Source organism: Delphinus delphis, chromosome 20, assembly GCF_949987515.2.
Source record: "Delphinus delphis chromosome 20, mDelDel1.2, whole genome shotgun sequence".
Taxonomy (NCBI): Eukaryota; Metazoa; Chordata; class Mammalia; order Artiodactyla; family Delphinidae; genus Delphinus; species Delphinus delphis.
The window spans coordinates 45430922-45447138 of NC_082702.1; the positions used below are offsets into that span (position 1 = coordinate 45430922).

General features: G+C 36.8%; 1 protein-coding gene across 1 annotated transcript in view; it reads left to right on the forward strand.

The window, feature by feature from the left end:
• Positions 1 to 16217, forward strand: part of HYDIN (HYDIN axonemal central pair apparatus protein) — a 432285-nt gene that overhangs the window by 118694 nt on the left and 297374 nt on the right. Inside the window, 1 exon segment of the mRNA XM_060000506.1 lies at positions 7620 to 7744. Within this exon segment, the coding sequence (XP_059856489.1) occupies positions 7620 to 7744 (125 nt within the window).

A 16217-nucleotide genomic window follows, 5' to 3' on the forward strand; every position in this document is an offset into this window, starting at 1 on the left:
ATGATCTCTCTTATAAGATGGGGAAGAATGGTTGTTATGGTTGTTACGTGAAGATGCTGGCTGATTAGCAGGGCCATAACAAGAATGGCCAGCTTGGGAACACGGGAGACAGAAGGTCAAGTTCTTTTTCTATGACTTTTTAAAAATAAGGCAGGTATTGAGCTGGGTCATTTTCATAAGGGCTTTATCTGTGGAATCCTTCGCTAGTTTAGGGACAATCTCTAGTTTAAGGACACATCTCTCCAGTAAGGATTAGCATTTACTTCTGCCTGGTTCCCAAAGATTAGACTACATGGACTCTACTACATAGATTAGACTACATGCCTCTCTGGTAATTTCTCGGCTTACAGGTTCCTGGACTGATCATGCATATCTAAACCCTAAACTGGTAGAATACACATGTCCAAAGTATGAATTCCCTAGAGAATCCTTGTTTCCCTCATTCAAGACCACGATAGACATCTTTCCTTGTGCTAATGGGAGAATGTTTTGGTAACCTTTGAAGTTTCCCAGGTTTATATGGGGATTTTGTTACCATTCCCCTGACTTAACCATCCCAAGACCTTGTATCCTGCTGCTATTAGCAGGGCTGTTAAAACCCAGGCTTCAAGGGCTCAGTGGCTTACTGCTCTGCTTCTTATTTCCTCTTGTTTTTGAATCCTGTGGATTTGCCTCTTTTTTTTTGCATGCTCAGCTACACATTTAGGTAAGTTGTATTTTATCCAGACTTTCTAGGTATTTTCTGGTGGAAGAGTTTTCGGGTTACTTGGTCTGCCATATTGTAGGTAGCAGGGATGCCATAATGTGGGTTGAGGCACATCCCTCAGGAGGGAAAATGTGTTTATTCTTACATGTGTCCCAGGAGCATCACTAGCTCTAAACCATTTCATGTAGATTCAAGTTTCTGTTTGGTATCATTTTTTCCTGGCTGAAAAACTACTTTAATATTTCCTGTAGCACAGATCTAGTGGATATTATCTCAGTTTTTGTCTACTTGAAAAAAAGTATTTTGCCTTCATTTTTTGAAAGATTTTTTCTCTACAGTATAGAATTGTGAAATGGCGGTTATATATACATTTTTTTTAGTACTTTAAAGATGTCACTTCATTGTCTTTTGGCTTACATTTTTCTAATGAGAATTCTGCTGTAATTCCTAGCTTTGTTCTTCTGTAGGTAATTATGTCTTTTTCTTGGGCTGCCTCAAGATTTTGTCTTTATATTTGGTTTTTAGCAGTTTGAATGTGATGTGTCTAGATGTGGATTTTGTTTTTGGTTGTTTTTTGGTTTAAGGATCTTATTTTGCTTTTATTTGGTTTTCGTTTCAATTCTGCATGAAGTTCTCTGAGCTTCTTGGATCTGTCATTATTTTTGGAAAACATCAGCCATTATCTCTTCAAATATTTCTTTTCTCCATCCTCTCTCACCATTTCTTCTGCTTGTAGGAATGTTCTATCTGCCACAGGTGAAATACTCTGCACATGTCTTGTCTTCTTTAGGGGCAGGGGTTTGTCCATTTTTGTTTGCCCTGCAATCTCAGCTCTCTAATGGGTTTGAGAAAAATTGTGATTTTGTTGTTTATCTGGTTTTTTGTTGTTGTTGTTGTTGTTAGGGTAAAAGAAACACTCTTTTCAGCTCTCTACATCCTGGGTGGAAGCAAGACTCTGACCCACTTTAGGTAAATCAACCGTCAGAGGCAAAGGAAAAATTCTTTTGAAAATCAATGTCTCCTGACATTGTCAAAGTGCTTATAAAGGCTTCTTTTGTCATTTCGTGGTGAGACTCATATTTTGATTGAAGGGAAGAGAGCAAGTTGTTCAACTGGCTCACAATGACTTAGAAAGAACCAATCTCTTTTGGTTAAAAAAAAAAAAAAAGAACTTTCATAACCACCATCCATAATACACATTAAAAACTTCCTGTGACATTGGTATTGTTCCAATGAAAAAGAGAGTCCACCTAAGGTGGAAAAACAAGCACAGGCAGCACATCTTCCTGAACTGTTTGGCTGAATCTTAAAAACTACACATAATTGGCAATACATTCATGTAAAGTGAAACAAAATCACAGATTTAATAGTGTGAAGTTGCGGGAAAAGATCTAAAACTTTTATATCCATGTAACTGTGAAAGTGAATCATCTTTTCCTAATGTAGAAACACTTCTAAGGTAAAATGGTGAGCTAACTCAAGGACTAGCCAGCAATCGTAATGACATTAGAAACTCTAGTCCAACATTCCCATTTTACAGATGAAAGAAGTAAGGTCTGAGAAGGTAAATGACTTAGCCAAGTTCCCCCAGTAAGTTAATAGCAAAACTTGGATTAAAACAAACATGGGCCAGTTCTGGCCTTGTTTACCTCAAGATCCATTCCTTGCCCTTCCCAGGCTTTGCTCAGTATCTATGTTGGGCTGTGTTAGCCCCTCTAGCCTCCACGACCTGCTGGATTCCACCTGGGTTTGACCAGTGGGGGGCACTAGAAGGAGGTTGGAGAGTAGGAATAAGTCAGAGTATTTCTCTTCCTCCCTGTCTAACTTCAGTAGAGTCCCCAGCAAGCAGCTGTATCTCCTCTGTGGTTCTAGCTCCTGTCAGACAGACCTGCTATGGTTCCAACTTCTGCCAGGTCCCCAGGATCTGCTAATACTTCCTCCTCTCCTTTGGTTTCCAGCCCAGTGGTGGAAATGGCTTACTGCTATTACCAATCCCTGAGCTATCTCACCATCTTAAGTTGGGCTTTTCATAGCTTTCATCTTCTGTGTAACCAAGTCTTTCAATTAAATTTCCTGTTTATTTTTGTTTTCCTGTTTAGACTCTGCACAAAATGGTACTTTTATGCACAAAATGGTTCTTTCTACAAAATGCATGTATTCCAACCATGATGTCAATTCTGTGAGCTACCTCAAATCCTTCCAATAAATCCCTTTTCTGTCTAAGTTAGCCAGAATTGGTTTCTATTGTTTGCAACTGAAAACCCTAACGACTACAATGCGAAAGAATGCAGTTGAATTTGTGGTCACATTTTATTGAATCAGAATGTCTGGGGGGATTCCCTGATGACTATCCATTCTGAAAAGTGCACAGGTGATTGTGTTGCCCAGACAGGGCTGAGGACCACTCTTTCATTGACAAGATGATTGTCAATAGACATAGTGGAGCAGTATATGTAGTTTGAGAATTTGGAGTCAAAAACATAGGGTCTATACTCTTGGTCTTGCTGCTTTTATAGGCATTATACAGTTAGAAATAATATCTCACAGGAAATTGTTTAAAAAACAAATCATATTCTTTTCATTGAAATAATGATTTAATTAATGGTGAAGTTTATAAGTGGTCAGGTTCATATAAATTATAAAAAATAAAACTTTATGTGTCTGTTGCTCCCATTAGAATATGATCTCAAATGCAAGGATTGTATCTCTTCTCATTTGTATGTCCCCAGCATCTAGCAAAGTGTCTAGAATAAATAAGTGCTTAATAAATGTTTATAGGATGCCTAACCAACAATATATCACAACAGCAGAGCTACAACTATAAACCTCTACAATAATTTAAAATAAAAAATCATGCTCCAAGTACTATAAAAGAGGCATAGTGTTTTTTTACACTAATAAAAGGAGCCTCAATGTGCTATAAAGTATACAGAGAACATAAACAATTACTCTTCACCTTTATTACAGATTTGACCTAAAACTCGAGTAGGTACCAGAATAACTTTGACTATTAAAGTAGGATTAATTTTGGAAGGTGAAATAGAAAGAATTAAGGAGCACTTTCAAAATCTAAAATCTCAATTTAGGAATCAGTTAATAAGACAGATTATCTGAAGGAAAAATACTAATTTTATATTCAATGTTTAATATAATAGAACCAGTATTTAGTCTTCTGCTAAAATATTGAATCATTTGAATGGAATAGTTTTAGTTCTTAAGAGCAGTTCATAGTGGATTGAACAAAAACTCAAAATCTTTTTTGTGGCTCATGATTTTACACAAACCCGAGTTCCCTCCCTAATCAAGTATTCGGTATTAATGAGGATGTGATATCGAAACCAGACATTCTGGTAGACAGAGGCAGCTTTATACCCTGGAGGAACAGCACCTTTTACCTCTCTGTAAGATCATTTTCTGGTACTTGGTATTCTCTAGCCTTTTCAGCCTGTCTGCCTCTAGTAAAATGAATACAAAATCAAATTATAGACAATGTTTAAGCACCAGAACTTAACACACTCTATCCAATTAATGTCTGACTTATAGAGAAAGCTTAGGCGGCTCTAAGTAGCATATGGCTATCCCAGGTGATTTTCTAACCACTGAAGAAGTTTAGTGTAATATAAACCCAACAATTAGCACAAAAGGGAAGAATCTGTTACCACTGTATGGAATTAGGATTTCTGGAGGTCCTAAGAAGAGTCCCTTTGTCCATAGAAAATCAGCTTACGTTCTGTAATGTAATACTATCCAATTCATTTCAAAACTGTTATTTTGCTACTAAGAAATGTTTGGGGAAAAAAATGAAAGCACAGTGTAGGGAGAAAAATATTAGAAACTGGGGAAGCGGAGGTAGAAGAGAATGTTACAATGTTGTTCCCAAAGCCAGGAAACTGGGGCCAGTTCTCAATTCTTCAGATTCTTCCTGAGGCCATAAGGAAGGAAAGAACTTTAAAGACGCTGAGACTCACCTTCATCTCCCATCAAGCAGAGATTCTTGTGATACCAAAAGTCTGCTCCTTTTCTGTTCCGCCACGTTGTTATAAAGATTAAATAAAGATTAGAGATATTTTTAATTTCCCTTTAAAAGTTGATTATAATTCAATTTAACAACCTCTTTTGAGAGGCTCCTATGAGTAAAGAGCTATGCATGGGGTAGTGAGAGACACAAAGATGAATCTAACCAGGTGACTTCCACATTTAGGGATGGTTTGGGGAGAGAGAAAAAAACTTGAAGGCAGGCTTCCATCCCTGCTCTACCACTACCTAGTTGGGTAGCTTTGGGCCAGTTGCCTGCCCTTTTAGAGCATCTGCTTTCTCGTATCTAAAATGCAAATAACAAGACCTACTTTCTCAAGATTTTGTGAGGATTAAAAGAATTGACGTATATAAAATGCCTACTGTAGTACCCAGCATAGAGTATGTGCTAATGAAATTTTGTTTGCTTTCTCTTTCCTTTCATCTCAAGAGTCTCTAGCTATTGGGAGAGACAGGCATGAAAACTTATTATTGTACAAGGTGAGCTAATGTAAGAAGTAAAAATAAAGTTATGGCCTCTGAGAGGAAGGAGACATTATTAATAAGAGAGAGAATCAGGAAAGATTCTATTTAAAAGGTAACTTTGAGTCTAGGCTATGATGGGTGACTTTGGAAGGAGTATGACATGGAAACGGTGAATGTTCCTATCTGACCCAAGCAGTTCTGGAACTATGTAGGGGGCACTGTCTGGTTGGAAGGAAGAGTAGGTGCAGTGCTGGGGAAGGTTATGGGTGTAGAGACTAAAGCCCTCCCATTCCGTCCCACCCCAGTCTGACATAGAATGTGACAGGTGTATAATGTATTTGGACAGATGTATCTGTTTAATGAGAAGACCAAAACTAGTTGGGAGTAGATTGTGTGGGACCTCAAATGTCGAGGACTTTGAACTTTATTACATAAGTTATGGGGGCCACTGAAGGTGTTTGAACAAGAGATTGATGTGTTATATCCTGTGTGTGATTTTTTACAATGTCTCTAGAGCAGTGTGAAGGATTGAGAGGAGGATGATAAAAACCTGAATACCCAAGATCATCCTCCGGCTGCCAACGAGGGAGATAACAACAGCAATAACAAAAATAATAATAAACATTTGTTTAGCATTTCCTACATGCCAGACATTATTCTACGCTTTTACCTGTATCAACTCCTTTAATTCTCACTACAACCCTGTGAAATGGGTGCTGTCTTTATCCTCATTTTACAGTTGAGGAAACTGAATGTTCAGTGACTTACCCAAGCTCATGGCTGATCTGGGTTTTGAACTTTTTCAGTTGGCTCCAGGCTAGTAACTACTACCTCTTGGTGCCCCTACAACAGTGCCTGGAGTTCATTGGAGGTTCGGTGCTGAAGGTATGGGAAAAGGACAGACAAAGGAATGGGAAAGTAGTGAAAGGAGAGGGCAATCCAAATAGAGGGCACCAGAGAAAATAAACAAGTGCCCGTGGTAGGAAGCACTCGAGGTCCTGCAGTGATAATCTCAGGTACCACCAAGTGCTACCCATGCTGTAAGCTCCGTACCCTCATAGAAGAAAGGTTAGGTTTTCTGAAATTAAGTTCATTATCTAAGGGAAGGTTTAAGGACTGAAGACTAAAAACAGTTGCGATAGAAGTAAATAATCAGAAACAGTTTAGCCTGCCAGATACATTGTCCAACACATTACTTTGAAAAACTGGCAATTTAAAGAAATGAAATGGACCATGAAAATAATTAAAAGGGCTGGGTTTCCTGTTTAGAAGGAAGAGCTCTGTAAGTTATTTAAGGTACTTCATGATCAGATCCAGCTTCTCTCTTACTCTTCCTTTCCAGGACAATTAAAGTCAACTGTTTCCTGTTCCCAGATCCACCCTACCTCCCCATAAGGTCTGCATGCCCAAATTCTATTTTCAAGACACAGATGTCCCCAGTTTGCCTTTCCAAATGCTCTCCACCCTTCTCCAGCTTACTCTCACCCAGGTGGCTAACCTATATGGCAGAGGTCGTTAGGCTCCCCATGCCTTTGGCTTCTGGTTGGGTTCAGCCAGTGGGAGTCCCAGCAGGCAATCAGGCAAAGGATGTGAGGTCAAGGCACTTTTCCCCCTAGTGTCCTATGTGTGAGGTCTCCTGGGCTGACTGTCTCTCTTAACTAAAGCCCTTTGAGCCTCATAAGGCAGCCTTCTCTTAGGACTCTGGTGGGTTTCAAAACCACTCCTTCTCCTTGGCTCTTTGGGCCTAGAGGTGGTAACAGTTCTACTGTTAACAACCCTGGGCAATTGCATCATCTCTTGTAGTTTCCCTACACCCCTTCCCCCCTTTTAAAAAGACCCCTTGTTAGACTGCCCTCACCTTATCCTTGTGTGATTGTGTGATCACTTTACTTTTGAGACTCTGGTATGTTTTTCCGTCATAAAACCCTCTCTTCGCTGAACTCTCGCAAAACTTGATTTTTATCCCTTTGAAGGTACTGTTCTTTTGCAAATTACAGTATTTGCATACATGTTATAAGTCTGTCCTTTACCGGAATCACTCAGTGAATGTTAAAAGAAAGGCTAAATGGCAAGGATACAAACAAGAATATTATGCATCATTTAAGTTTTTCTTACATTTGTTGTTCTATTACTGTTATTTTAACATTAATACTAAAGTTCTTTCACATTAACGGGAAGGTATACTTATGAATCACTGAATTGTGGTGTCGGGTCTGTGTTGTCTGCAGAACTGGAACTCATGTCTCCTCTCCCCTTTCCCCTCACACTAGTCGGGAATGTGTTCTTTTTTTTTTTTATTGGAGTATAATTGCTTTACAGTGTTGCATTAGTTTCTGCTGTACAAGGAAGTGAATCAGCTATATGTGTACATATAGGAATGTGTTCTGATGATGTGTCTCCACGTGTGTTGCAGGCCCTTCTCTGTAGAGCCATCTATTGGAACCCTTAATGTAGGAGAGTCCATGCAACTGGAAGTGGATTTTGAGCCACAAACCGTGGGCAATCACAGCGAAAAACTTATTGTGTGTTACGACACAGGTATGTGTTATTCTTTGTTAAAAGTTCTACATTTTAAGAAAGGTCAGATGGAAAACATGATGAGGCAAAACAGGATATGGTTATTTTGGCTGCGTTAGAGTAAGCTAAGACCCACAAGGTAAAGAACTAAAGACTGAACGCCTCCAGCAGAAATGATGCTGAGCCACGTATAAATCCCACCTACCAGTTTCTCCTGTGCTTGAAAGCCTGAGAAGTATAGGGCTCAGAAGGAACGGAAGAAACCCATACCCAGAAGTTACACTGGTAGGTTGAGGTTACTTATGTGTAAATGGAAACTTGAAGGTAACGTAATAACACATGGGTTTTCCAGTTACTGCTGCATTAGTCTAACATTTAAAAAATACAGACCCGAGTTCAGAATGTTCTCGTGTGTGTCCTCTAACTGGATGTAAGATCCGGTTACTTTAATCCTTAGAATATACAAATGTCTTACTTAAATCTAGGACTTTGTCTATTGCTGCTAGCTTTTTCTTGAAGGCCCCACCCAGGATAGTAATGAAAATTCACTTATTGTTTTTGCAAATATTTAATCTATGGTCATGTAGACTGCATGTACATTACGCGAGTCTCTGAAGTTGGTTTTCAAATTAATATTTATTACTACTATTTATTATTTCATGATTTTTCTCATTTCCTTCTCACTTCTTTTTTACCCATTTGTGTTGATTGATCCAGATTGTCTGCATCAGAAGGTCACTGTAGGGAGAAAACAGAAGTGCACAGTCAGGGAAAAAGCAACAAATGATACCTAGGTCATAGTTCAGAGTTGCTGACTTTGTGGATGCTTATCTGAGCAGGATCAATCAAGCCCTTGAATAAGGACGTGTGGTTAAGTGGTCCTGGCTCCACACTGCCCAGCATAACAACAATTCATAATCAGTGGCACAATCTATATTTATCCTTTAGTGTTGTCCACAATTCACTGGCTGCTAGTAAGAAAAACCTAACCTGGACTAGCTTAAGCAAAAGGGGGAAGTTTTGGCCCATGTAACCCAACAGTGGAAGATTAAAAGCACAGTACATAACCCACCAGGGATGTCAGTTTTTCAAAGTAGTGCCATTTTACACTCCCACCAGCCAAGCTTGGGAGTTCCAGTTGCTTCACACCCTCGCCTACCCATAGTGTTGTATTGTTCATTTTAGGTATACTGGATGTATAAAGTGATGTCTTCTGGTGGTTTTAATTTTTATTTCTCTAATGATTAATGATGTTCAGCACCTTTTCATGTGCTTGCTGGCTTTTCATGTATCTTTTAAATTTAAGTGTTGAAGTCTTTTGCTCATTTTTGAGTTGTTTTTCCTTTTATCATTAATTTGTAAGAGTACTTTACAACTTGTTATTCTGAATACTAGTCATTTGTCAAGTATATGTGTTGTTAATTTTCTCTACCAGTCTGTAGATTGCCTTTTCATTTCCTTAATGGTATTTCTTGATGAGCTGACATTTTAAATTTTTATGAAATCTGTATTATCATTTTTTTAAATGTAATAACTTTTTAAAATTTATTTATTTTTGGCTGTGTTGGGTCTTTGTTGCTGCATGTGGGCTTTCTCTAGTTGCGGCGAGCGGGGGCGGGCTTCTCATTGCAGTGGCTTCTCTTGTTGCGGAGCACGGGCTCTAGGCACGTGAACTTCAGTAGTTGTGGCGTGCGGGCTCAGTAGTTGTGGCGCACAGGCTTAGTTGCCCCACGGCACGTGGGATCTTCCCGGACCAGGGCTCAAACCCGTGTCCACTGCATTGGCAGGTGGATTCTTAACCACTGCGTCACCAGGGAAGCCCTTTTTTCTTTCAAGATTAATGCTTTTGCCTTCTTGCTAAGAAATCTTTGCCTTTTCCAAGATCATGAATATGTTCTCCTGTGTTTACTTTTAGAAGGGCAGTAGTTTTAGCTGCTAGTTTAAGTTAATGATTTGTCTTTGATTTCAGTTTTGCATATGTGTCAGGTGCGGACCATGTTTCTTTTTTTTTTCTCCATGTGGGTTATTGGCTCATCTCCATTCTATTATCTTATTCTGGTATTCCAACTACTTCATTATTCTATTACTTACTCTACTATTAGTCTGTTATTTATTACTTTTAACCTCTATTTTATGTTTTCCATTTTTTTGTAGACTTCTCTGGATACTGTCTTCCTATCTATTGTCCCATTCAATAATTCCCTCTTCAGCGAAGACTCACCTGCTGAGTTTTAATTTTTCAATTATTATAATTATTTTAATTTCTGAAAGTTTTATTTGGTTCTTGTCAAATCTGATTGCTGTCTACTCTTTTATTTTTCATGTTTCCCTTTTATTTCTTAAATATATTAAACATATTTATATTGTGTATGTGGTAATTCAAACATATTAAGTCTGCTCATCTATTTATTTATTTTGCTGTTTGTTGTTTCTTATGGTTTTTCAATCATGGTATCTGCAGAGGAGGAAAAATGTCTTTTTCCTCTACCCATTTAGGTTTTTAAATGGGGCCCCTGTAACAAAAGACAGATTAACAAGAGAAGAACATAAAAATTTATTTAATGTAAGTTTTACATGATATGGGAGGCTTCATAAGGAAATGAAGATCTGAAGAAGTAGTAAAATCTGAATTCCTTTATGCTGGTTCGATGAAGGATGGAGAGTTGTGGGAAAACATGACAGGACAATAAAATGACATGAGCTAAGAGTAGCAAACTGGGGGAAACAGTAAGGCCTGTTTATTCAGGCTCCTCTTGATGTCCCTCTATATTTGAAGATACGCATGCTTCTTTCTACCTGGTCTTGGAGGGCACCTCTCACATGGGGGATCTGTGGCCTGCTTCAGGAGAAGTTAAGAAAATCCCTCTTGCACCTGCCATTTCTTATGTTCCTTCAGCTTGAAATATTTAATATGCCAAGGTGCCATATTTTGTGGTAGTGTGTTCTGAACCCCATCATTATCTTATGCCTCTTTGTGTTTTGTAGTTTCTGGATTTAGCATCGTTACTTTGGGCAGGCCCTGGACTTTATGTCCTGTCCTAGGCACCCAATGCAATAGTTGAAACAGAAGTTCAAGGGTTAACAAAGTCCACTAGGTCAAAAGACAACCTTGGCACTAGATTATTTCCTGATATTCTTCACTTTGCTTTAATGTCCTTATTTTCCTATCAGGTTAGTGATCAGTTTTAAAGTAGTTTGAAAAATGTTTTATTGAGTATTTTAGTTATTTCAATCTCCAGTTTAATGTGCTACTTAAAACTGCTTTTAATGTATGTCTTTTTTCACATTATTCAGCAATACTTATGCAGTAGTTCATCCTTTCCCACTAGTTTTCAATCCTTTGTGTATATCATAAACACAGTTTATCCCTGCATGTAGTTAGGTTTTATTTAATTTCTCTCAGCAGCAGTTTTCTGGGTATAAGTCTTGAACATTTTGATTAGATTTATTCCTATATATTCATTCATGTTTGAGGATCCTGTAAGTGATTCTTCTATGACTTTTTAAATTGAGGTATGTTTTAGATATAAGATGCACAGATCTTAAATGTACAGTTTGATTCATTTTGACAAATGTAAATGCCTGTGTAACACATTCAAGATATAAAACATCTATCACCTCACAAAGTTCCCTCATGCCCCTTTCCAGTCAATCCCTCCATCTGCCATCCCAGAGATTCTGATTCCTATCATCTTATATTAGTTTTCCTTGTTCTTGGACTTCAGATAAATGTACTCATACAGTATATACGCTTTTGAGTCTGGTTTCTTTCATTCAACATAATGTTTTTGAAATTTATTCATATTGTTGTGTGTATTGGCAATTCCCTTTTTACTCCTGAGCAGTATTCCACTGTTTGGTTATACATAGTTTATCCATTCTTCTGTTAATGTAACTGAATTGTTTGAAGTTTGGGGCTATTATGAATAAAGCTTTAATAACCATTATTGTACAAGTCGTGTGTGTGTGTGTATATATGCATTTATTTCTCTTGGGTAAATATTTGGGAGTACAATTGCGGGATCATAGAGTAGTTATATGCTTAACTTTATAAGAAACTTCCAAAAAGTTTTCTAAAGTGGTTGAAGCATTTTACATTCCCGCCAGCAATGTTTAAGGGTTCCAGTTACTCCACATCCTCACCAGCTCTTGGTCATGTGTTTTTTTAAAAATTGAATTGACTTACAATATTAATATTAGTTTCGGGTGTACAACATAGTGATTTGATATTTTTATGTATTGCAAAGTGATCACCACGGTAAGTCAGGTGACCATCTGTCACCATACAAAGTTATTACAATATTATTGACTATATTCACTATGTTGTATATTAATCCCTGTGACATTTGGCTTTTTTATTTTTATTTTTTAAAATAATTTTTATTGGAATATAGTTGTTTTACAATGTTGTGTTAGTTCCTGATATGTATAGTGAATCAGCTATACATATACATATGGTATATGTATACATATGCTCTATATATACATATATCCCCTCTTTTTTGGATTTCCTTCCCATTTAGGTCACCACAGAGCACTGAGTAGAGTTCCCTGTGCTATACAGTAGGTTCTCATTAGTTATCTATTTTATACATAGTAGTGTGTATATGTCAATCCCATTCTCCCAATTCATCCCCCCCCACATATCCATACGTCCGTTCTCACGTCTGTGTCTCTATTTCTGTTTTGCAAATAAGTTCATCCGTATCGTTTTTCTGGATTCCATATATAAGCGATATTATACGATATTTGTTTTTCTCTTTCTGACTTACTTCACTCTGTATGACAGACTTTAGGTCCATCCATATCTCTACAAATGACCCAGTTTCGTTCCTTTTTATGGCTGAGTAATAGTCCATTGTATATATATACCACATCTTTATCCATTCATCTGTCGATGGACATTTAGTTTGCTTCCATGTCCTGGCTATTATAAATAGTGCCGCAATGAACATAGGGTGCATGTGTCTTTTTGAATTACGTTTTTTTCGGGGTATACGCCCAGTAGTGGGATTGCTGGGTCATATGGTAGTTTTATTTTTAGTTTTTTAAGGAACCTCCATACTGTTCTCCATAGTGGCTGTATCAATTTGCATTCCCACCAGCTGTGCAGGAGGGTTCCCTTTTCTCCACACCCTCTCCAGCATTTATTGTTTGTAGATATTTTGCTGATGGCCATTCTGACCAGTGTGAGGTGATACCTTATCGTAGTTTTGATTTGCATTTCTCTAATAATTAGTGATGTCGAGCATCTTTTCATGTGTTTGTTGGCCATCTGTATATCTTCTTTGGAGAAATGTCTAGTTCTTCCACCCATTTTTTGATTGGGTTGTTTGTTTTTTTGATACTGAGCTGCATGAGCTGTGACATTGACTTTATAGCTGGAGGTTTGTACCTTTTAATCCTCTGTCCCTATTTTGCCCATCTGTCCCCTCCCCTCTGGCAACCACCAGTTTGTTCTCTGTATCTTTGAGTCTATTTCTGTTTTGTTGTGTTTGTTCATTTGTTTTGTTTTAATTTGAGTCATTCTAGTGGAAGTGAAGTGGTATCTCTTCTGGTTTAAATTTGCATTTCCCTAATGACTTGTAATGTTGAGTAACTTTTCATGTGCTTCTATTTTTATCTTCTACTCTCAGGTGTGTATTCAAGGTTTTTGCCCAATCTTTATTGGGTTATTTATCATTTTGTTATTGGCCTGTAGTTTTTGTATATTCTCCATATAAGTCTTTCAGAAATTATTATTGTTAATATTTTCTCACAATCAGTGAATTATCTTTCTAATTTCTTAACAGGGTCTTTTCATTAGCAAAGTAATTTAATTTTGATGAAATACAGTTTATCATTTTTTTCTTTTATAACTAGTGTGTTTTTTTCTAATTTCATTTTTTAAGTTTTTGTGAATGTATCAAAATATTGAATTTTGTATGTTGATCATTTATCTACAGAGCTTGATAAATTTACTTATTCGCTCATGATTTATCTGTAGATGATATTAGATTTTGTTTATATACAATCAGTCATCTGCAAATAATCATAGTTTTCTTCTTTTTACATTTTTAGCCTTTTGTTTCCTATTATTTCTTGCATAGGCTAGGCCTTCAGTACAGTGATCAATGGAAATGATGATAGTGAATGAACATCCTTTTCTTTTTTCTTTTTTTTTTTTTTTGCGGTACGCCGGCCTCTCACCGCTGCGGCCTCTCCCGCCGCGGAGCACAGGCCCCGGACACGCAGGCCCAGCGGCCACGGCCCACGGGCCCAGCCGCTCCGCAGCACGCGGGATCCCCCCCAGACCGGGGCATGAACCTGCGTCCCCCACATCGACAGGCGGACCCTCAACCACTGCACCACCAGGGGAGCCCCAAACATCCTTTTCTTGTTCTCAGTCTCAGAGGGGAAGTGCTCAGTGTTTCATGAATTAGTATGATGACTTTAGTGGATACTCTGTATCAGATTAAATGAATTCCCTTCTATCTCTAGGTTTCTAAGACTTTCAATCTTGAATGTGTTTTGAATTTTATCAATTACTTCTGCTTTTGTTGAGATGATTATGTATTATTTCACTTTTATTCTTCTAATGCACAGATTGAATTTCAAATACTAAATCCCTGCTATATTCTGGGGTAAATGTAAGTTTTAACCATTATCATTTAAATAAATCCCTGGATTAGATTTGCTAATATTTTCTTTGAAAGTTTGGCATCCAAATTCATGAGAAAGATTGGCCTGCCTGTAATTTTGTTTTCATGAAATGCCTTTGTCTTTGGTCTGAAAAAACAAATTGGTCTCATAAAACAAGTTGAGAATTATTCTCTTTTAAAACTCTCTCTGGAAAAATTTTTTTAAGATTCATGTTATTTCTTCCTTAAATGATTGAAAAATTCATTGTTCAAGCCATTCGGGTCTAGAGCCTTTTAAAAATGGATTCAGTTTCTTTAGTAGATATAGATCTACTGAGATGTTTCTATTTTTCCTTATGTAATTTTTGGTAAACTTTTTCAAAGAATTTTCCCATTTAATCTAAAATTTTAAATTTGCTGGCGTAAAATTGTTTATAATAACTATAATCTGTGTAATGTCTTTAGGACCTATAGTGATATCTCCTCTTTCATTATTGATATTGGTAATTTGTATCTTTTTATTTCTTGATCTGTATTGTTAGGGCTTTATTCAGAGAACCAACTTTTGATGATTTTCTCTATTCACTTCTTTTCAATATCATTGATTTCTACTCTTTATTATTTCATTCCTTCTACTTTCTGTAGGTTTAATTTGTTGTACTTTTTCTAAACCTTAGGAGAGATGCTTAGAGCACTGATTTTTAACCTTTCATCTTATCTAATATATGCATTTAAGTCAATAAATTTTCCTCCAAACCTGACTATATCTCAGCCCATATGTTTTTATATGTTTCATTTACATTAACACATAATTGACAGTATTTTAGAATTTCCATTTTTACATCTTCTTTGATCCATGGGCTACTTAGCAGTGTGTTGCTTAGTATTTAAACATTTGGGAATTTTTCTGGTTTTCTTTTTGTTATTGATTTCCAGCTGAGTTCCACTAGTGACAGAAAACAAATTCTGTATGATTTCTATCTTTGAAAATAGTTGAGACTTAACATTATAGCCCAGAATGTGTTCCATTTTGGTAAATGAGCCCTGTGTACTTGAAAAGAGTACAAGTTCCTCAGATATCAATTAGGTCAAGTTTGTTAATAATCATATTGTTCAGTCTGTATCTCTACTAATGTTTTTCTTCTTATTTTATTAGTTATTGGAAGATGTCATTAAAATCCACAGCTATGATTGTGAATTTTCTATTTCTCTTTTTTTGGTGATATCAGTTTTCATTTTGTATGTTTTGAGGCTATGATGCTTGGTGTATATACATTTAGGTTTGTTATAACTTACTGTTGAATTAACTATTTTATCATTATGAAATGTTTCTCAATCATTTATAAGATTTCTGACATCAAAGACTGCTTGATCTGATATTTGTTTAGTACAGCAGCTTTCTTTTGATGAGTGTGTACGTAGTATATTCTATTCATCCTCTTTATTTCAACTTTTCGGTGTCCTCATATTTAAAGTGTGACACTTGGGAGTATCACCAGGTTGTTTTTTAATCCAGTCTGAGAATCTTTGTCTTTTAATAGTACTCTTCAGTCCTTTTATGTTGAATGCAATTTCTGATATATTTGAGTTTGAATCTTCTGGTTGACTGTGAAGTAACTGTTACCTTTATGGAAAAATTATTAGCTGAATTTCAACAAAGACCTTTGTGTTATTAGTGTTACTAGTGGATGAAAGTGAAAAAAATATGACTGTTAATAAACTCAGTCAGTGATATATTTCTTCCATCTGGATCTCCATGTCTTTGTGAGGTATCATTTTTTGTTTATGTCAGCCCCTAAAATGAAGTATTGGAAAAATTTGTGGCCTTAGAATTACCTTTTTCGGATGACTGTATCACAACATTTTAAACCGGG